We start from the raw sequence: 16042 nt of genomic DNA, 5'->3' as shown, positions 1-16042 counted from the left end.
GAAGCTGCCATCCATCCATCCATCCGGGGTAACGGTAGCAACGGTAGCGGCAGCAGTAGCTGCACGTGGGCAATGTGTTCGTGCGCAGACAGCACATGACAACACAGTTTCACGTGGTTTCACTAAATAGTTACCTTTCGCTGACCTCGTCCAACGTGATCGGACGCTGTCAAGCATAATGGGGCGGCCGCCACGGGGCCGTAAGCGACGGGCAGCGGACACTCCGAAGCTGTCCAAGAAAGACAGGCAGCACTGGGTCAACTTTGGCGAAGAGCACCCGGCCAACGAACGGCCGTCAGTAAGCGATCGCGCCGCTGTAGTCGTGCCTTCTGAGGCCGCAGCCGATTCCGACGATGAAGAAAGCTCTCAGTCGGCGGCGGACTCCGGCAGCGAGAGCGACGATGCTGTGGGCCAACTGCTGGGCACATTCGATAGCCGCCGAGCTGCCAGTGGCGATGAATCGCCGGACGACGACGAACCGGGCAGCGAGAGTGAGGATCGGCCGCTGGACGAGAAAGATGACGACGCGAGCGAACACAGTGCTGCTGAAGACGAGGAGCAAGAACAGGTAGTTCTGTGTCGGGTGCTGCATATTTTAACTACGCGCCAATGGAAGGTACAGGCATAGTTTCCTAGAGAAATTCATGAATCTTGCGGTGGCGTCTACGGGAGCTACAAGTATGACGTTTCAGCCAGCATGCGAATGATGGATTTGCCTTCTGTATTCAAACGACTTTGTGCCGTTGGAAACATAATATTCAACAAAATATTTCGTTATAAATGCGATTAGAAGTGATTATTCATGTGTACCGAATCATATTTGCCTCTGCGTTTACAAAAATGTGATTGCTTTGAAGTTTAGACCAATAAAGTCAGTTGAATCAAAACAAACAAAGTCACATGCTCAAAGGTTCGGTAAATCCATGGGCTACTCCATCATTTTCATGGTAGCTGAAACATTGCAGTGCCGATACCCTAGAGTGGTATCCTATATTTACAGGAAATTGCCAAGACGGAATAGTGCGTGTTGGGCATCACAGTACTCTGCAGGAAGCTTATTCGCGAATGTTACGCTTGCAGTTGGGCGCCGAGTGAATTGCAAAGTTCCTTAATAATGCTAGGAAAAGTTGAAAGAACTTGGAGCGCTAACTGCGCACTTTAGAGAAAGCAGCCAGACACCATGACAGCAACTATTTGATACCAGAGGGTTGTGCAGGAAACAGCACAACAGGTTCTTTACTGAGAGGCATGTGTGAAGTGGGGCTGACACAAAAGGAATGCTTAGTGTCCCTACACATGCTTTGCTTTTGAACATTATGATGACAGTCATTCTGGTTGATGCAGCTAACCTCCTATATTCACAAATGAGCCTCGACTCAAAGCTCCACCTCGTCTTGATTGAGTTGATCACAGCGCTGCCTCTTAGCTGACGAAAACACACTCCTTCAGTGGGGATGCTCGGCGAATGACAAGGAGTTTCTTGATTCATGCACTTTCTTATTTGGGAATCACATGGGGGTGTCGTCTAAGTGCAGTGACCACTTCACTTGAGGTGCAGCACTGCCATGTGCTTTCTTCAGCTTTTGCGTAGTATTAAGCAGAATGTCATTCTAGAACGCAGGCATAAGGATAACTTGCAATGTATTGCAGTTTATTACATGCCGACAAAATGAAATGAGATGTTTTATTGTGCCTTGTTGATGATTGCAGGAACTTCCAGCACATAATGATCCCTTCTCTGTGCACTTTGAGTGGAACATTGAAGGGGAAAAGTTTCCTCTCGAAAATGCTGAACGAACTCGCCACGAGCTACGCTGGCCAACACTGGGCCAACTTCGAATCATGGGAACCAAGGTTGAGTACTCACATATTTGTCAAATCATGTGGAATTTTATGAGCACAGGAATGCATTTTGCTACATGTCTGTAGACAGTTCTTGTAGAATACAAAAGACGAGATCACTTTTCAGAAAAATTGGTACACACAGTAGAGTCAATGAGGCAAGAACAGCAGCAGCTTGGCTTGCTGTTTAAGATGTGGGCACAGAATCTAGGAACAAGAAGGCAATCCCACAATAAGTTTATTTAAAACTATCCTTGTGACTTTATGAAAAAATTTATAGTAATAGACCTCTTGTAGCACAAAACCCAGTTCTCTGCATTGCAGACTTAACCTTCACAATGGTGTCAATTCGAATTCTTCATCAAAGGTCTACTGGTAGCCTTGGAAGCCATGATGTATTGGCTGCTTTCACAGGCACTGGGAATATCTCTCGTGCTGTTGATGGCAGTACTGCACTTAGCGAAGTAACGAGTTAGGCTAGTTGGTGGACATTAATTTCTCTTGTGCTATGTACAGCACAAGCTAATGGGTACATTTCCTAGTAAGTGTTCTTTTCATCCACATTAGTTTGTGCCGCACATAGCACAAGAACAATGAATGTCAGTCCTGTATTTTGTTTGCACCTGTAGAACTTTGTGCACTATTGTGGTGGAGTCAAAGTGGCATTGTACAGAGGCTGACTTTCGAGCTTTGAAGACGGACCACTCCTCTGTCACCATATTATTGTCTTGTGCTGCCGTAGGAGAACCTCCGAGATGTTGCCCTCACACGAGCCTCGAGCAAGGACAGCCTGTGGCTTAAGAGTTCCCTGGCTATACCTGAAATGCTGACACCACTTCAATTGGAGCTGCTGTCTGTGCTGACCTCCTACAGGGACCTACTTTTCACAGAGCGCACGCTGACAAATGGTGAAGAAGTGCGTGCCACCTACTGCCTACATGCCCTCAACCACGTGCTCAAGGTAAGTGCTGCGCAGGGCTTGTGCAAATCGTTAAACCTGTGTCCTTGCCAAATGTAATGGTAGATAGGACAGATCGCTTTCAAGCGCTCAAATGGCGCTCCTTACATTTAAAAAATCACGAGCCATTCCACTCTGTGAAGGTGATTAAGCAGCAAAGCTGTTTAGCACACGACACGGAGGTGACACGTAATTTTGAACAAAGGTACGAACTCATTTATTGTCTTGATGGGTGGTCATCGTGACAAAAGGTACATACACTCATTTATTGTCTTGATCGGTGGTCATTATTTCAATCACAACTGCAGTCACATTCTTTGATAATGTCAAATCGATGCACCTACGCCACTGGGTAGTCGGTTGGGCTGGATCGGTGTGGCGTTGCAAGGGATATGTCTGCAACACGGAATGCGTAAACCGCTCCCTTTTTGGCACTGACACATCCACATTGAAATCACTGACAATGACAAAGGGGTAGTGTCATCGCAGCTAAGTGACGCAAAGTGAGTAGCCACGAACCTTATGGGACTATGAGTCATTGCATTTTTTGCTTGCTTACAGTGATATGAGCCATTGCTCATGGGGGTACAAGTCATTATGACTGTTTTCGAGATGCTGTTCTGTATGTTGCATGTGTGATTAGAAAGAATTTAAGCACTGTTCGCTTCACTATGCTGAGGGCTTGTAGTTTGTTACGGGGCTATGAGCCATTGCATTTTTTGCTTGCTTACGGGAGTATGAATGCTTACGGAGGTATGAGCCATCGATGATGATAGTTTTTGTTCACGGAGAACAAAAATGCATGGAACCCTAGCCATGTACAGCTTTGCTGTAAAAAAGTGTCACCTAGAAGCAAATCAGTTGCGTAGCTGAGGGGCGGGGGGGGTCTATTTGAGCCAGATAAGTGTTGAGTGCTACACACGTTGCTGCTAAAAGGTTGAAACTGAAGCAAATTAAAAGCAGGAAAGCTATGACAAATCGTTGGTAACTTAAGAATGCAATAAAATTGTTTATTCCTTTGTTTGACAAAAGAAATTCGGAAAATATTAGGCAAAGGACTATTACTTATACACTTTTTCACCAAAATTACGCATTTACGTTTAACCCAGTTAACTTTCTTGTATGATTTACCTCATGTATGTGGTACACATTCCTAGTCAGTCAGAAAGTAATGACAAACAAGCAAAGACGTGGTTGTGCCAAGGAATGGCAATCAAGGCAGGTGGCAATTCTGCATTGAGGCACCAGTACCTGTTTGCTCATTTGAATACCACTTTCATCAGTACAGTAGAAGTGGAGACCCTACTGACCTACTTCGTATGTACTTATTTCCTGTGCTCTTGTATGCTTTATCAGATACCGTTCAAGTCCTGTAATTACACAGCTTCGTTAAAACTGCTGGCAATATTGCAGCAGGACAAGAACGTTAAGCGTGAACGGGACGCAGACTAAAAAAGGCACAAATACACGCACACACAGGTGCTACTTTCAACAATTTATTCTTGCGATCATGTTGCTACGTTTTACATATCCACCATCAATGTAATCTGAGCAAATCAATGTGCAAAACTGAAAAAATACAGAAAGGCTTGACAACCAATCAGCTCTAAGTGATCCGTGTTGCACGCTCAGAAAATCAAATTATTTAATCGTTAGTGCAATATATGGCATGCTTACACACATTTCGCCCAGTTTTTTTATCTTTTCTGTTTCAGTAATTTCTCTTTTAAGCTGATTCTTGCTTCAACCAGCAATTCTGCAGGTGTGAAACAACGGATGACGGCTGCATGTCTTGCAATGCATTGCAAGAAAACCACCAGCAAAGTATTTTTACATTGTAAGAGTGCGCTTGCTACTGATTGTTCAGGCAACAGCTGCTTTGCCCAACATATTTACGACCACATGACAAGGGTATGTGATAAGGAACATACTCAGCATAATATACAAATTTGTTTTTGTCATTCTCTTTGCTGTCGCGATTTTTTAGTGCGATGGCATGCATAATTTTCCACAGCTCATCCAGCTTGTTAGGTGCGGAGAAAACCGTACGCACATTTGTGCCCTGAGCAATTTTTTTTTTTTTTTCGTATTATCGGTGACAGTGTGCATATATGGCAGCACACTTATGTGACTCCCGCACTCACTGGCTCTGGCCACAGGTTGACCAACATTATAGCTGTCTTTCAATATTCACTCAGCCATAGAAACCAGCATTAGCTGGGGATAGCTGCAGCAGCCAGCCTCATTCTTTGTTGGTCAAAACTGGAGGCAACCAGATGGTGGCACGACTTCACTAATTTAGAATTTGCTGAGTGGAAAAGGAGTAGGGGTTTGTTTGCGCGTGGTTCGTAATTCCAACAAAAGTAATCATTACAAAGTGGTAAGTGAAGATCCACAAAGCGCATGGGATCATCCTGCGGTAGCTCACATGTCACATCTAGCGGTTTGAAGCACTCAAATTTTGGGCAAGACAGTGTGAACCTCAGCCTCTAACTGATCAGAAGAGCAATTAATAACAAAGTAATCGTCAGCATATCTAGATGCTTTTACTACCTTTGTTCCTAGTAATCTTTTAGACAGTGTCATATCGAGATGGGCTAAAAATGGGTCACTAAGCCAGGGAGCAGTACAAGAACTGATACAAATACTCCTTTTTTGCAAATGAGGGCTATCCTCTCATAAAATAAAGGTAGATGTTAGATAAAGATCAGTCTCATTCTGGAGACCGATGACGTCATACTCATCAATGGCCTTTTCAATTTATTGCAACAGTTCGGTATGGGGCAGAGTATAAAAAAAATCTTTAACGCCAATAGAAAATGCTTGTGGGCATTTGTCATGATTAAGTTTCATAAAAATCAATAACTTCTTCCAATTTCTTAGCAAGGAATGGGTCACAAATCGATAAAACATCAAGCTTGGCTTGTAAGAACAACCTGACTGGCTTTTGCCAAGTGTCATGTTCAGCGATTATTCACCCTGAAAGGCGCATCTACTTTGTGGGTTTTGGTAGTGAAAAAAAACTAAATAATTATGCTTACTCTTCTCATTACCCTTCACCAATTTATTTATTTATTTATTTATTTATTTATTTATTTGGTACATACTGCTAGCCTTAAAGAAGGCTTTGGCAGGAAAGGGTACATTCATAAAAGGGAAAATACATCATTCACACAGGGTTCAATGATAATCCTTTACAAGAGGCCTTGGCTTTGGTTTGAAAACAAGCTTATACATACTCACGTACAGCGATATAGACAATGCACATTCATGGTGATAATAGAACATAATGTAAAAACCACATTTCATCATGTAGCAACAAAGATATGGTTAGACAGCTTGGACAAGAAAGAATCGAGGGTTGTACAATCGACAACTTCTTGTGGTAACATATTCCATTCTCTGATAGCTTGCGGGAAGTATGAATACCTGAAAGTGTCATTGTGAAACCTATACTCAGATAATTGTTTATTGTGTTTCGTTCTTGTAATTCTGGTGTTAGAGTGTACTAAAAACTTATTTTTGTCTATTTTTAGGGCATTGCTCTGGAGAATAAACAGGAATTTTAGTCGGAGATATCTAGCACGATCGCTAATTGTTGGGAGTCCGGCTAAGCGTAGAAGTTCAGTTGGGGAATCTTGACGACGGTATTTATTATAAATGAATCTTAGTGCTTTTCTTTGTACGTTCTCTAACTTCGCTATGGCACATTTAGTGTATGGAAACCAGCATATGGCGCCGTATTCTATAACGGAGCGAATGAGTGACGTGTACGCAAGTAGTTTGGTGTTGGGTGAAGCATATCTGAGGGACCGTTTGAGGGAAAAAAGCGCTGAGAGAGATTTTGTTGCCACGTATGACACGTGTTTGTTCCATTTTAGATCAGAAGAAATAATTATACCTAAATGCTTGTATTCTTCTACCCTATTTAGTTCTCTTTGTTGAATTTCGTATGGAAAGGTTAGTGGTTCTTTCTTTCTCGTTACTGTCATGCAGACAGTTTTTTCTGCATTTAGCGTCATCTGCCAGTCTTGACACCATTTTGTTATATTTTTAAGTGCGTCATTCAGAACAACCTGATCATCCTTGGTCTGTATTTGTTTATAAATAATGCAGTCATCTGCGAACATGCGTACCGTTGCGTCAATGCCATTTGCGATGTCGTTAATAAAAAGAAGGAAGAGAATGGGAGCTAAAACTGTGCCCTGGGGCACACCGGATAAAACTTCAACGTAGTCTGAGGATTGGCCTTCGAAATGAACGAATTGTTGACGTCCTGACAAATATTCTTTTAACCATTTTGTAAGAATACCGTGTCCCAGAATTCCTTGCAGCTTGTGGATTAGTTTTGGATGCGATACCCGATCAAAAGCTTTTGATAGGTCTAGAAAAATTATGTCTACCTGGCCTTGCTTGTCGATTGTTAATGCTAGGTCATGAATAGTCTCTATTAATTGAGTTGTTGTAGACAAACCACTCCTAAATCCATGTTGGTTAGGGTTAATTAGAGAATGACTTTCAACAAAAGTTACGATGTGTTTTAATATTAAATGCTCAAAAATTTTCCCTGCTGTACAAGTGAGTGAAATAGGACGGAAGTTGGAGGGATTTGTAGCGTCACCTGATTTATGTATCGGAATAATTTTTGCAATTTTCCATTCTTGAGGAACCTCAGAAGTTTTCAATGATTTTGTAAAAATTAGCAATAAGTATTTGGAAACCCATTCAGCGTACCTTCTGAGAAATGTATTTGGAATGTTATCTGGGCCGCTGGAAGTTTTTATATCAAGATTAAGTAATAAAGAAAGAATTCCCGCTTCCGTTATATTTAGCTCACATGGTACTTCACCTATGTCACTTCTCTGTGCGATCTTGTCTGGGATAGTGTTATTGTCTACTGTGAAAACTGATTGGAAAAATTGATTAAATTGGGTAGCCTTGGTTAAGGCTTCTGTTGGCAATAAGTTACTCTTCTTCGGAACCCTAGATTTGAGATAGCGCCAAAATTTATGAGGGGATTTTTTAATGAAGTTATTTAAGGTTTCATCTAAGTAGTTTTGTTTGGCAGTTTTCGCTGCTGTCATCAACGCGTGAGAAAGTTCGCTAATTTTTCTTGTACAATTGTTGAAAGAAGTTCTTTTGTTTCTAAGTTTTCTGAGTCTTGCAATTCTTCGTTTTAAATGTATAATCTCTCTTGATATCCATGGGTTCGTTTTGCGTACAGTTTTTATTTTCTTAGGAATGAATTTTCTGAGACAGTGATCAACATTGGCCCTGAAAAGCACCCATAGGTTATCAGTTGGTATGCTTCCATCGTGGAAACAACGAAGGAATTCTGGGTAAGATTCTTCTAGGAAGTCAAGAACACCAACGTCATCGGCATTTGTCCAGTCGTATATTTGAGTCTTTTTCTTTCGCGCTCGCGGCCGGTTGTGTATTGTTAATGAACATATGGTTGCTTTGTGATCTGCAATGCCATTGACTGTTTCCCAAGAGATTGCGTTATCGGGAATATTGTCGCTTAAGAAGGTGAGGTCTAATATATTGCTGGTTTTCGTGGTTACACGTGTTGGTGCATGTATAATCTGCTTAAGGCTAAAGTTAAAGGCAATTTCCAGCAGTGCTTCTGCGCAGGACGGATCGGCAGTCCCACCCTCGAGCGTTGTCCAGTCTATTGAGGGTAGGTTATAGTCACCCGTGAGTATAATTTTATGAGTATCCTGAAGATGACGTTGCATGTAATCAGCCAGTGCGTGAAGTGTACTGTAATCGGCGTTTGGGGGCCGGTACATAGTTCCGACGAAGAATACAAATTGACCGACAGTAATCTTACACCACAGTGCTTCTATACCATGTACGTCAGGCATGGGCATCGTTGGAATGTCGTCTCTCACCAAAATTGCAACACCACCCCCCCGGGTGCATCTATCTTTACGCAGGACAATATAGCCGGGTGGAAAGATACTGTTGCTCGGAATTCGTGACGACAGCCATGTTTCACTGATTGTGACTATTTGCGGAGAGTGCTCCAGAAGAAATGCTTCTAATTCTTCGGTTTTGTTTACAACGCTTCTGGAATTAATGTTCACTATAGTTAGCTTTTCTTGTTGGTCAGGCTGTTCCCGTTTTTTGCAAAGTTCTGCTTTTTTCTGTTTAATGCTACTTTGTCACCACTTTCTTCGTCCCAAACGAACACGTCATCATTAACCTTAATTTTATCAAACATCAATGTGACTTTATCCTTATTTTCTCGATTGGTCTTGCAGCTATCCCATAGTTGTTTCCTAATATTACGCACCCTTAACGAGAAATCTTCGCTGACTGATATGGTGGTACCTTTTAGTTTGGTGCAGTTCTTCAATATTTTTGTTTTATCTCTGGAATCAAGCAGCTTAAAAATGACAGGACGGGTCTTGTTTTCTTTTTTGGCCCCAAGGCGGTGGATCCTCTCTATTCCCGAAATAGTGACACCAAGTTTATTTTGAATGAGTTTCACACATATTTCATTTTCAAGGCGCTCGACAGTCTCCTCTTGTTCTTCCTTAATTCCGTAAACTATTAGATTCGATCGCCTACTTCTGTTTTCGAGGTCGTCAACCTGCCGTGCTAGGTTAGTCACGGTTCGTTCCAATCGTATAATTTTGTCTTCTACGTCACCTACCCTACCCTCGATGTGCGACAGTCCATCCAGTTTGGCGTGAATGGTTGCTAAGGATTCAGAAGCCGCCTTGTTCTCGCTTTTAATGTCGTTAAGATCTGCAGCCATTTTGCGTATTTCGTTCATGACTTCTTGCATAGTAGGACCAGGATTACTTTCTATGTCTCCAGACAAGAGTAATAAATTTCTTAAGGAAACACCATACTCGGCAACAATAGAACACATTTGCCATGGGCACGGCAGCACCACAAGAAACACATTGTTACTACGAAAACATTTCCCGTAATCCTTCCTCACCTGGACGAGAAAGATGAAGTGGTTCGTGAGCGCCATGCTCACTGCGGTGCGGCCGTGCCCAATGCCGACGATCGACAAGTTGCTCCATTTATACGCCGTTGGTATCGCTGCCATCTCAGTTGTAGAAGTGAAGCGGTAGGGTGCGCTCTCCCACCAGTCCATCTCGTCGATGGCTGCGCCGGACAGGGTGCGCATCCGCTGTGTTCCATGGATTTCGGCAAACGGAAGATCAAGCAGCGAAGCCTGGCCGTGAGCCTGTTTGCAGACGTCGTGGGGCAACAAAAAACCAAGGACCTGGACGAGAAAGATGAAGTGGTTCGTGAGCGCCATGCTCACTGCGGTGCGGCCGTGCCCAATGCCGACGATCGACAAGTTGCTCCATTTATACGCCGTTGGTATCGCTGCCATCTCAGTTGTAGAAGTGAAGCGGTAGGGTGCGCTCTCCCACCAGTCCATCTCGTCGATGGCTGCGCCGGACAGGGTGCGCATCCGCTGTGTTCCATGGATTTCGGCAAACGGAAGATCAAGCAGCGAAGCCTGGCCGTGAGCCTGTTTGCAGACGTCGTGGGGCAACAATTTCCCTACATTGAAATGGTTGCAAAGCTTCTTAGCCTCAACCCTTCCTTTTGGAAGCCTGAACGATCAGTTGCGAGATTACTCTTACAGTGTAAAAAACTTTGTTGGTAGTTTTCTTGCGATGCATTGTAAGACATGTGGCTGTCAACCATTGTTTGACACCTGCAGAATTGTTGGCCGAAGCAAGAATCAGCATACAAGAGAGATTGCTGAAGCAGAAGAGATAGAAAAGCTGGTTGAAATGTATGTAAGTATGCCATCTATTGCACTAACAGCAATGTAACTTGATATTCTCAGTGTGCCACCATGGATTACTTAGAACTCATTGGTTGTCAAGTCTGTGTGTATTTTTTCAGTTTTGCGTACTGATTTTCTCAGATTACATTGATGTCGGTTGTGTATAAAGTAGCAACAGAATCGCAAGGACAAATTATTGGAAGCAGTGCTTGTGTGTGTACGTGCCTTTTTAGTCTGTGTCCAGTTCGTGCTTTTTAACATTCTTGTGGACTACCAACATGTCTAAACTGCCACTCTGGTTTGTTTTATTGTTTTTCCCTCCTGTAGAGCCGGTCTCGTGTTCTGCACCACAATGCACGACTGCGTCGAGGTGCCAGCACGGAGCTGCGAGACCAAGGGTTGACACGGCCACGAGTGCTTTTTCTGCTGCCTTTCCGGGAGTCAGCTCTGCGCACGGTCAAGCTGCTTGCCCAGTTGCTGCCTGCAAAAGAAGTGGCCCACATGTCCCGGTCAGTGGCTTGGCTCATGTACAGTCTAAAATAGTCGTAACGAAACAATTGTCATATCCAATATTTGTTATACACTAATATTGAAAAGAACAATTTTACATTTCCTTTGTTGTATCCACGTTTGTCATGGATATACAGTAGAACCCATTTATAACGATACTGGTTTTAACAATATATCCTTGAAAACCTCGAAAACCCTTGAATTTGAAGATGTGATTTTCAAGGCCTTGAAAACCTTGAAATATTTAGTGGTTCCTGAAAAATCCTTGAATTCCGTGATGATAGTCATTGGCGCCGTTCAGCGATTGCCCGTTGATCAACTGGCCACATTGAAAGCGAGGGTTGCCTCCCGATCCAAGCCAAGAAAATCCAGTCCGGTTCAGGCGTTCGTCCTCCGTGTTGTTGTGTTTTTTTTGTTCGCTGCGGTCGCGCACTTTTTATAGTTGCCGTCCTCGTACCGCTTGTTAATCGCCTCCCGTTGGCTTATTCAGAGCACGTGTATTGGGGCACGCGCTGGACGTGGACGTAATTGTGTGTGCGCGCAATGCCCGGGAAGTGCAATTTCCAGCGATCGTGGCTTAGCTGTGACGAGTACAAAGACTGTATTGCATCTCTGGAGGCGCAGAAGAAGGAGCAACTTGAAGAAGCAAAGGAGTCAAAGAGGCGCCTTGTTGAGGAAGAAATTGATACCTTAAAGCGAAAGAAAGCAAGACTTGAAGCAACCGTTACTGATCTGACAGCTTCAGCAGACAACTTGGCTGAGAAAGCAGAAGAGACAGGCGACGTTGTGCACATTGTGAAGTCAAATTGCCTTAGGAAAACAGCAAAAAGCAAGACGGAAGAACTTCTAAACATCAAGCAAGAAATAATCACAAAGCTTCAAGAGCTTTCATGAACGCTTGTTACGACCTGTCATAGTTTAGTATTAAACTAGTCTAGTCTATAAGTGCGTCCTTTTCTTAGTGTTCAATAAATTTGTTAAAGCGTGTTTTAAAAAGGTAGTTTTACTATAAAGGGTACTAAATTGACTATTGAAATGAGTCCTTGAAAAAAAACTTTTGGGGGTCTTGAAAGTCCTTAAAAACCCTTGAATTTGTGCCTTCAAAGCCTGTACGAACCCTGATAGTCAACTTTTGTATGTTTTCCATGGTGAAATAACCCACTTACTACAATGCCCTGATGCCATATTATCGATTATAACGATGAAGTCTGGCTGCTGGGTGTCTGTGCCGAAAAGTAGTGAAATGAGAAATGCTTGGAGAAAATAAAAGAAAGAAAGAAAAATTACAAACTCTTCCCCTACCGAAAAATGGGGGTTAGTGAAAGTTGTCCTGCGTGCACCTGACCTTCGTCACGATTAAGTAACCCGCAGGTAACGGTGCCGGATTGCTTCGGCCTCCCGCTTCCTCAGCTTGAGATTTTCTCGTTGCTGTCGGATTGTCTGGGCTCGTGCAGCTCTGCAGGTGCATTTATAGTATGACATTATCGGTGCGCGGGCAAACGTCATTAGACACTAGGCGCTACGGAACACGTTGGCTACGTCTGGTTACGTTGGCGGTGCCAGTGCGTCGAACCATCAGTGCTGGCGTTCTCGCCAACGTCACACAATGTGTGCGTGCATTCATGCTAGAGTGTACTACAGTGCAGTCCACTTATAACGATACCACATATAACAATATATCGGTTATAACGATGGGTCGACATGAGAGTGTCATTTTATGCGTTAGGTCTATGGGGAAAAAAACCATTTATAACAATAGGTTATTCACTGCATATCGGATATAACGATCAAAATTTTGCCGTCTGGACGGCGTTTTTTATGCCAAATAATCGTAACATTTGCGTTGCTTAGTTCTCTGAAACGAACAATGTCAAGACGAGGCGATATTTACCTCCGTAAGTCCGTATCTGCCGCCATTACAGTGCAGCGCGTCGCGCCCCGCCCGTGCACCGGAGAGTACCTGAATAGGTGCAGCGCACCACAAGATGGCGCTAGCTGCTTCATGCGCGTCGGCCACAGTCGCTCCGAAAGAGAGAGAAAGAAAAAAAAAGCGACAAGCAAAGCGGCGCGGTAGCGCCCATCTCTCTCTCTTGCGATAGCAGGCTGACGCCACCGAAGCAACGTGCAACCAACGGTACAACCCAGTTCGAAGATGGCGCCGACAAAGCACAAAGCTGTGTCGCTTGGCACGAAGATGGATATTTTGCAGGACTCTCGACGCGGCTTCAAGGTGAGCGCCCTCGTGAAGAAGTATGAGCTCGCCCATTTGACGATATCAACCTTCTTGAAAACCGGGAGCACCACGATTGTGAAGGCAGGAGCTATCAGCGGCCATGCCGATCAGCGGGAAAGGGTTAGAGACCCTTTGTACGCCGATGTTGAAGAGGCGCTTTGTAAGTGGTTCATCACAACCCGCACGCATAATGTGCCTATTAGTGGGCCAATACTTGCAACCAAAGCGAAAAACTTTGCTTTTCTTCTGGGGCGCCCAAATTTTGAGTCTGGGGGAGGCTGGATTCAGCGCTTTAAAGAGCGGCACGGAAACGTTTACAAAAACATGGTAGGGGAAGCGCCATCTTTGGACACACAGGCAAAGCAGCAGTGGCTGCAGACAAAGCTGCCCGGCGTGCTGGAGTGCTACGTGGAGAAGGACATATATAATTGCGACGACACTGCTCTGTTTTTTCAAATGTTGCCGTCGAAGACTCGCGCTCTTAAAGGAGATCGATGCCCCGGCGGGAAGCACTCGAAACTTAGGGTGACCGTGTTGCTGTGCATTAGCATGGACGGGAGCCATTGTTTCAAGCCTTTCATGATCGGGCGATCAAAAAAGCCAACATGCTTTAAGAATCAGCACGTCCCGGTCCGCTATCGCAGCAATAAGAAGGGGTGAATGACTCGCGACCTGTTCAAAGAATGGCTGCTTGAGATCGACAGTATAATTGAAGGCCAAGGAAGAAAAGTAGTGTTGCTACTTGACAACTGTAGCGCACACAGCGTTAACCCGAAGCTAACATCTGTTGAATTAATGTTTCTGCCTCCGAATACTACGGCAGGCCTGCAGCCGTTGGACGCCACCGTGATCACCAACTTTAAAGTCCTGTATCGGCGGTGCATGCTGGAGTGGCTAATTTTAGCCATTGACCGCACAGCTCCTGGCACGTCGGGTCATGCAGACGGGCCCCCTGACCTGAAGATCAGCCTTTTGAATGCCGTGCACTTCGTTTATGGTGCATGGCATGAAGTAAAGCAGTCAACCATATACAACTGCTTAAGGCGGGCTTTGTGCGTCAAGACGAACTTCCCCAACCCACTGAGACCAACACGGTGGAAGTCGCTGACATAACAGAGCTCTGGGAGCTCCTTCCTACTGGTGACACAGATGGTGCGTTGATGGAGGAGTTTTTGACTGCAGACAGTGCTGCCTCGTTCTGCGATGAGGTCACCGTCAAGGCGATTGCCGAAGATGTGCTGTCTCGATGAACGGCAAAGTTGTACGACAGTGGCGACGGCAGCAGCGACAGTGACAACGAGATCGACAGTGGCTCCTTGACCCCGGCCTCAAGGTCCACACAAAGTGCACTGTCATCGATCGACTCCTTAATTGATTTTATGCATGCTAAAGGATTGCCGCCAGTGTTTGCGCAGCAGCTGGAATCCATGCACACCGCGGTTGTGAAGCTGAAGCTGCCGCAAAAGCGAGTGCAGATTTCGGACTATTTCGGCGCGCCTAACCCTTGACACGGTCATTGGCGCTAGAAACAAAGTTTGTTTTTCACAGCCTACTTTCTACATCCTCTATTCTTAAGAGCAAGTAGCGAATTCGAGTTCGGAGCTGCAAAGGTATGTTCCGCGGTTCTTTTTTTCTTTTTTTTAATAACTGCAGTCCAGATATAGCGATCATCGGTTATAACGATCATATTTTTTGTCTTTCTCGACATCGTTATAAGTGGACTGCACTGTATACTTAGGCCTTAACAGCTGGATCGACGCGTCGACAGTGAACCCTTTCACGGGCAAGTTCTTGCCACCGCTCTTCGTACGCTGCCAGTTCCTTGGGGGAATGCACAACGTGTGGCCATCCCATCCATTTTCTGAGAATTAACTAATGAAAATGAAGCCGGCACAGTGCACCTAAAGCCCTTTCCCTCCTCAGTGAAAGTGAAACGGCTCTGATTGGTTGTGAAATTCTTGCTAATGACTCGTGCTCCTGCGCCGGTGCAGCTGTCAACTCACGAAACTGCCCACTCCCGCAGCTGCTCTGCTCTTGGAGCAACTGCGTTTTTGCGTGACCACTACAATGCCACTTGTGAGGCAATTCAAGCTGCTTCATGATGGCTCACTGCCCCCACAGCTGCCGTGTGCTCATTTTCCAGCCTTCTCTACGTGCCTCTCTCCTGTCGCCCTTCCACCCCTCCGAACACGAATGGGCTGTGCCCATAGCTCTGTGCCGCGCCACCGTCCAAAACACGAATGGACTGCGCCAACTGCACTACTCCCAGATTGCTCGCTGGCTCCTCATTCAGTGCAGTTCTGCAAACAGCTTAATCCCTCCCGTTCGTCTTTGTTTGTTGCGTCAAAATCATTCCTGGCCATGTGGTTTCTCAGCCTCGTTTGACTCGCCGCTGAAATGGAGGATGGTTTATCTGCCCGCTGATCATTGGCAATGCACGACATTGCCAGTGAAAAGAAAGCACACGGCTATGGATTTTGAAACTAAGTGCTAACTGATCAGGCAATCGTCGTGAATGTGTGTGCTTGCATCGGATAGCAACGGCGGCAGCGATGATGCAGTAGGGCAGGCTGCCTCAACAGGAGGCCTAGCAGCTGATTCAGTCCCTTCAGGGCTTCGTTTCCACAAGTAACCTTCCGCATCGTTATGTGGAGCAACTGGATGCCTTGGAGGAGGATGTCAGCAAGCTTCGCATAAAGCATGCAAGGCTGACAAACATAGAGTTTTCTTG

The 16042-nt window shown here is 44.8% G+C and overlaps 1 protein-coding gene across 2 annotated transcripts in view; it reads left to right on the top strand.

The window, feature by feature from the left end:
* The first annotated feature begins 16 nt into the window (after nucleotides 1-16).
* LOC126545124 (U3 small nucleolar RNA-associated protein 25 homolog) overlaps nucleotides 17-16042 on the top strand; it is a 34751-nt gene continuing 18725 nt past the window's right edge. Inside the window, exons 1-4 of one of the 2 annotated variants that reach the window (XM_050192848.3) lie at nucleotides 17-568; nucleotides 1711-1854; nucleotides 2585-2803; nucleotides 10896-11077. In XM_050192848.3, coding sequence (XP_050048805.1) covers nucleotides 179-568; nucleotides 1711-1854; nucleotides 2585-2803; nucleotides 10896-11077 — 935 coding nt within the window. In that variant the 5' untranslated portion in view covers nucleotides 17-178. Of the gene's footprint in view, nucleotides 617-1710; nucleotides 1855-2584; nucleotides 2804-10895; nucleotides 11078-16042 lie in introns of both variants that reach the window. The other variant, XM_055078246.2, reaches the window with a different exon arrangement.

This window comes from Dermacentor andersoni, chromosome 10, assembly GCF_023375885.2.
Source record: "Dermacentor andersoni chromosome 10, qqDerAnde1_hic_scaffold, whole genome shotgun sequence".
Taxonomy (NCBI): Eukaryota; Metazoa; Arthropoda; class Arachnida; order Ixodida; family Ixodidae; genus Dermacentor; species Dermacentor andersoni.
Note: the sequence above shows the minus strand (reverse complement) of the source record. Positions and strands in the feature narration are given on the sequence as shown.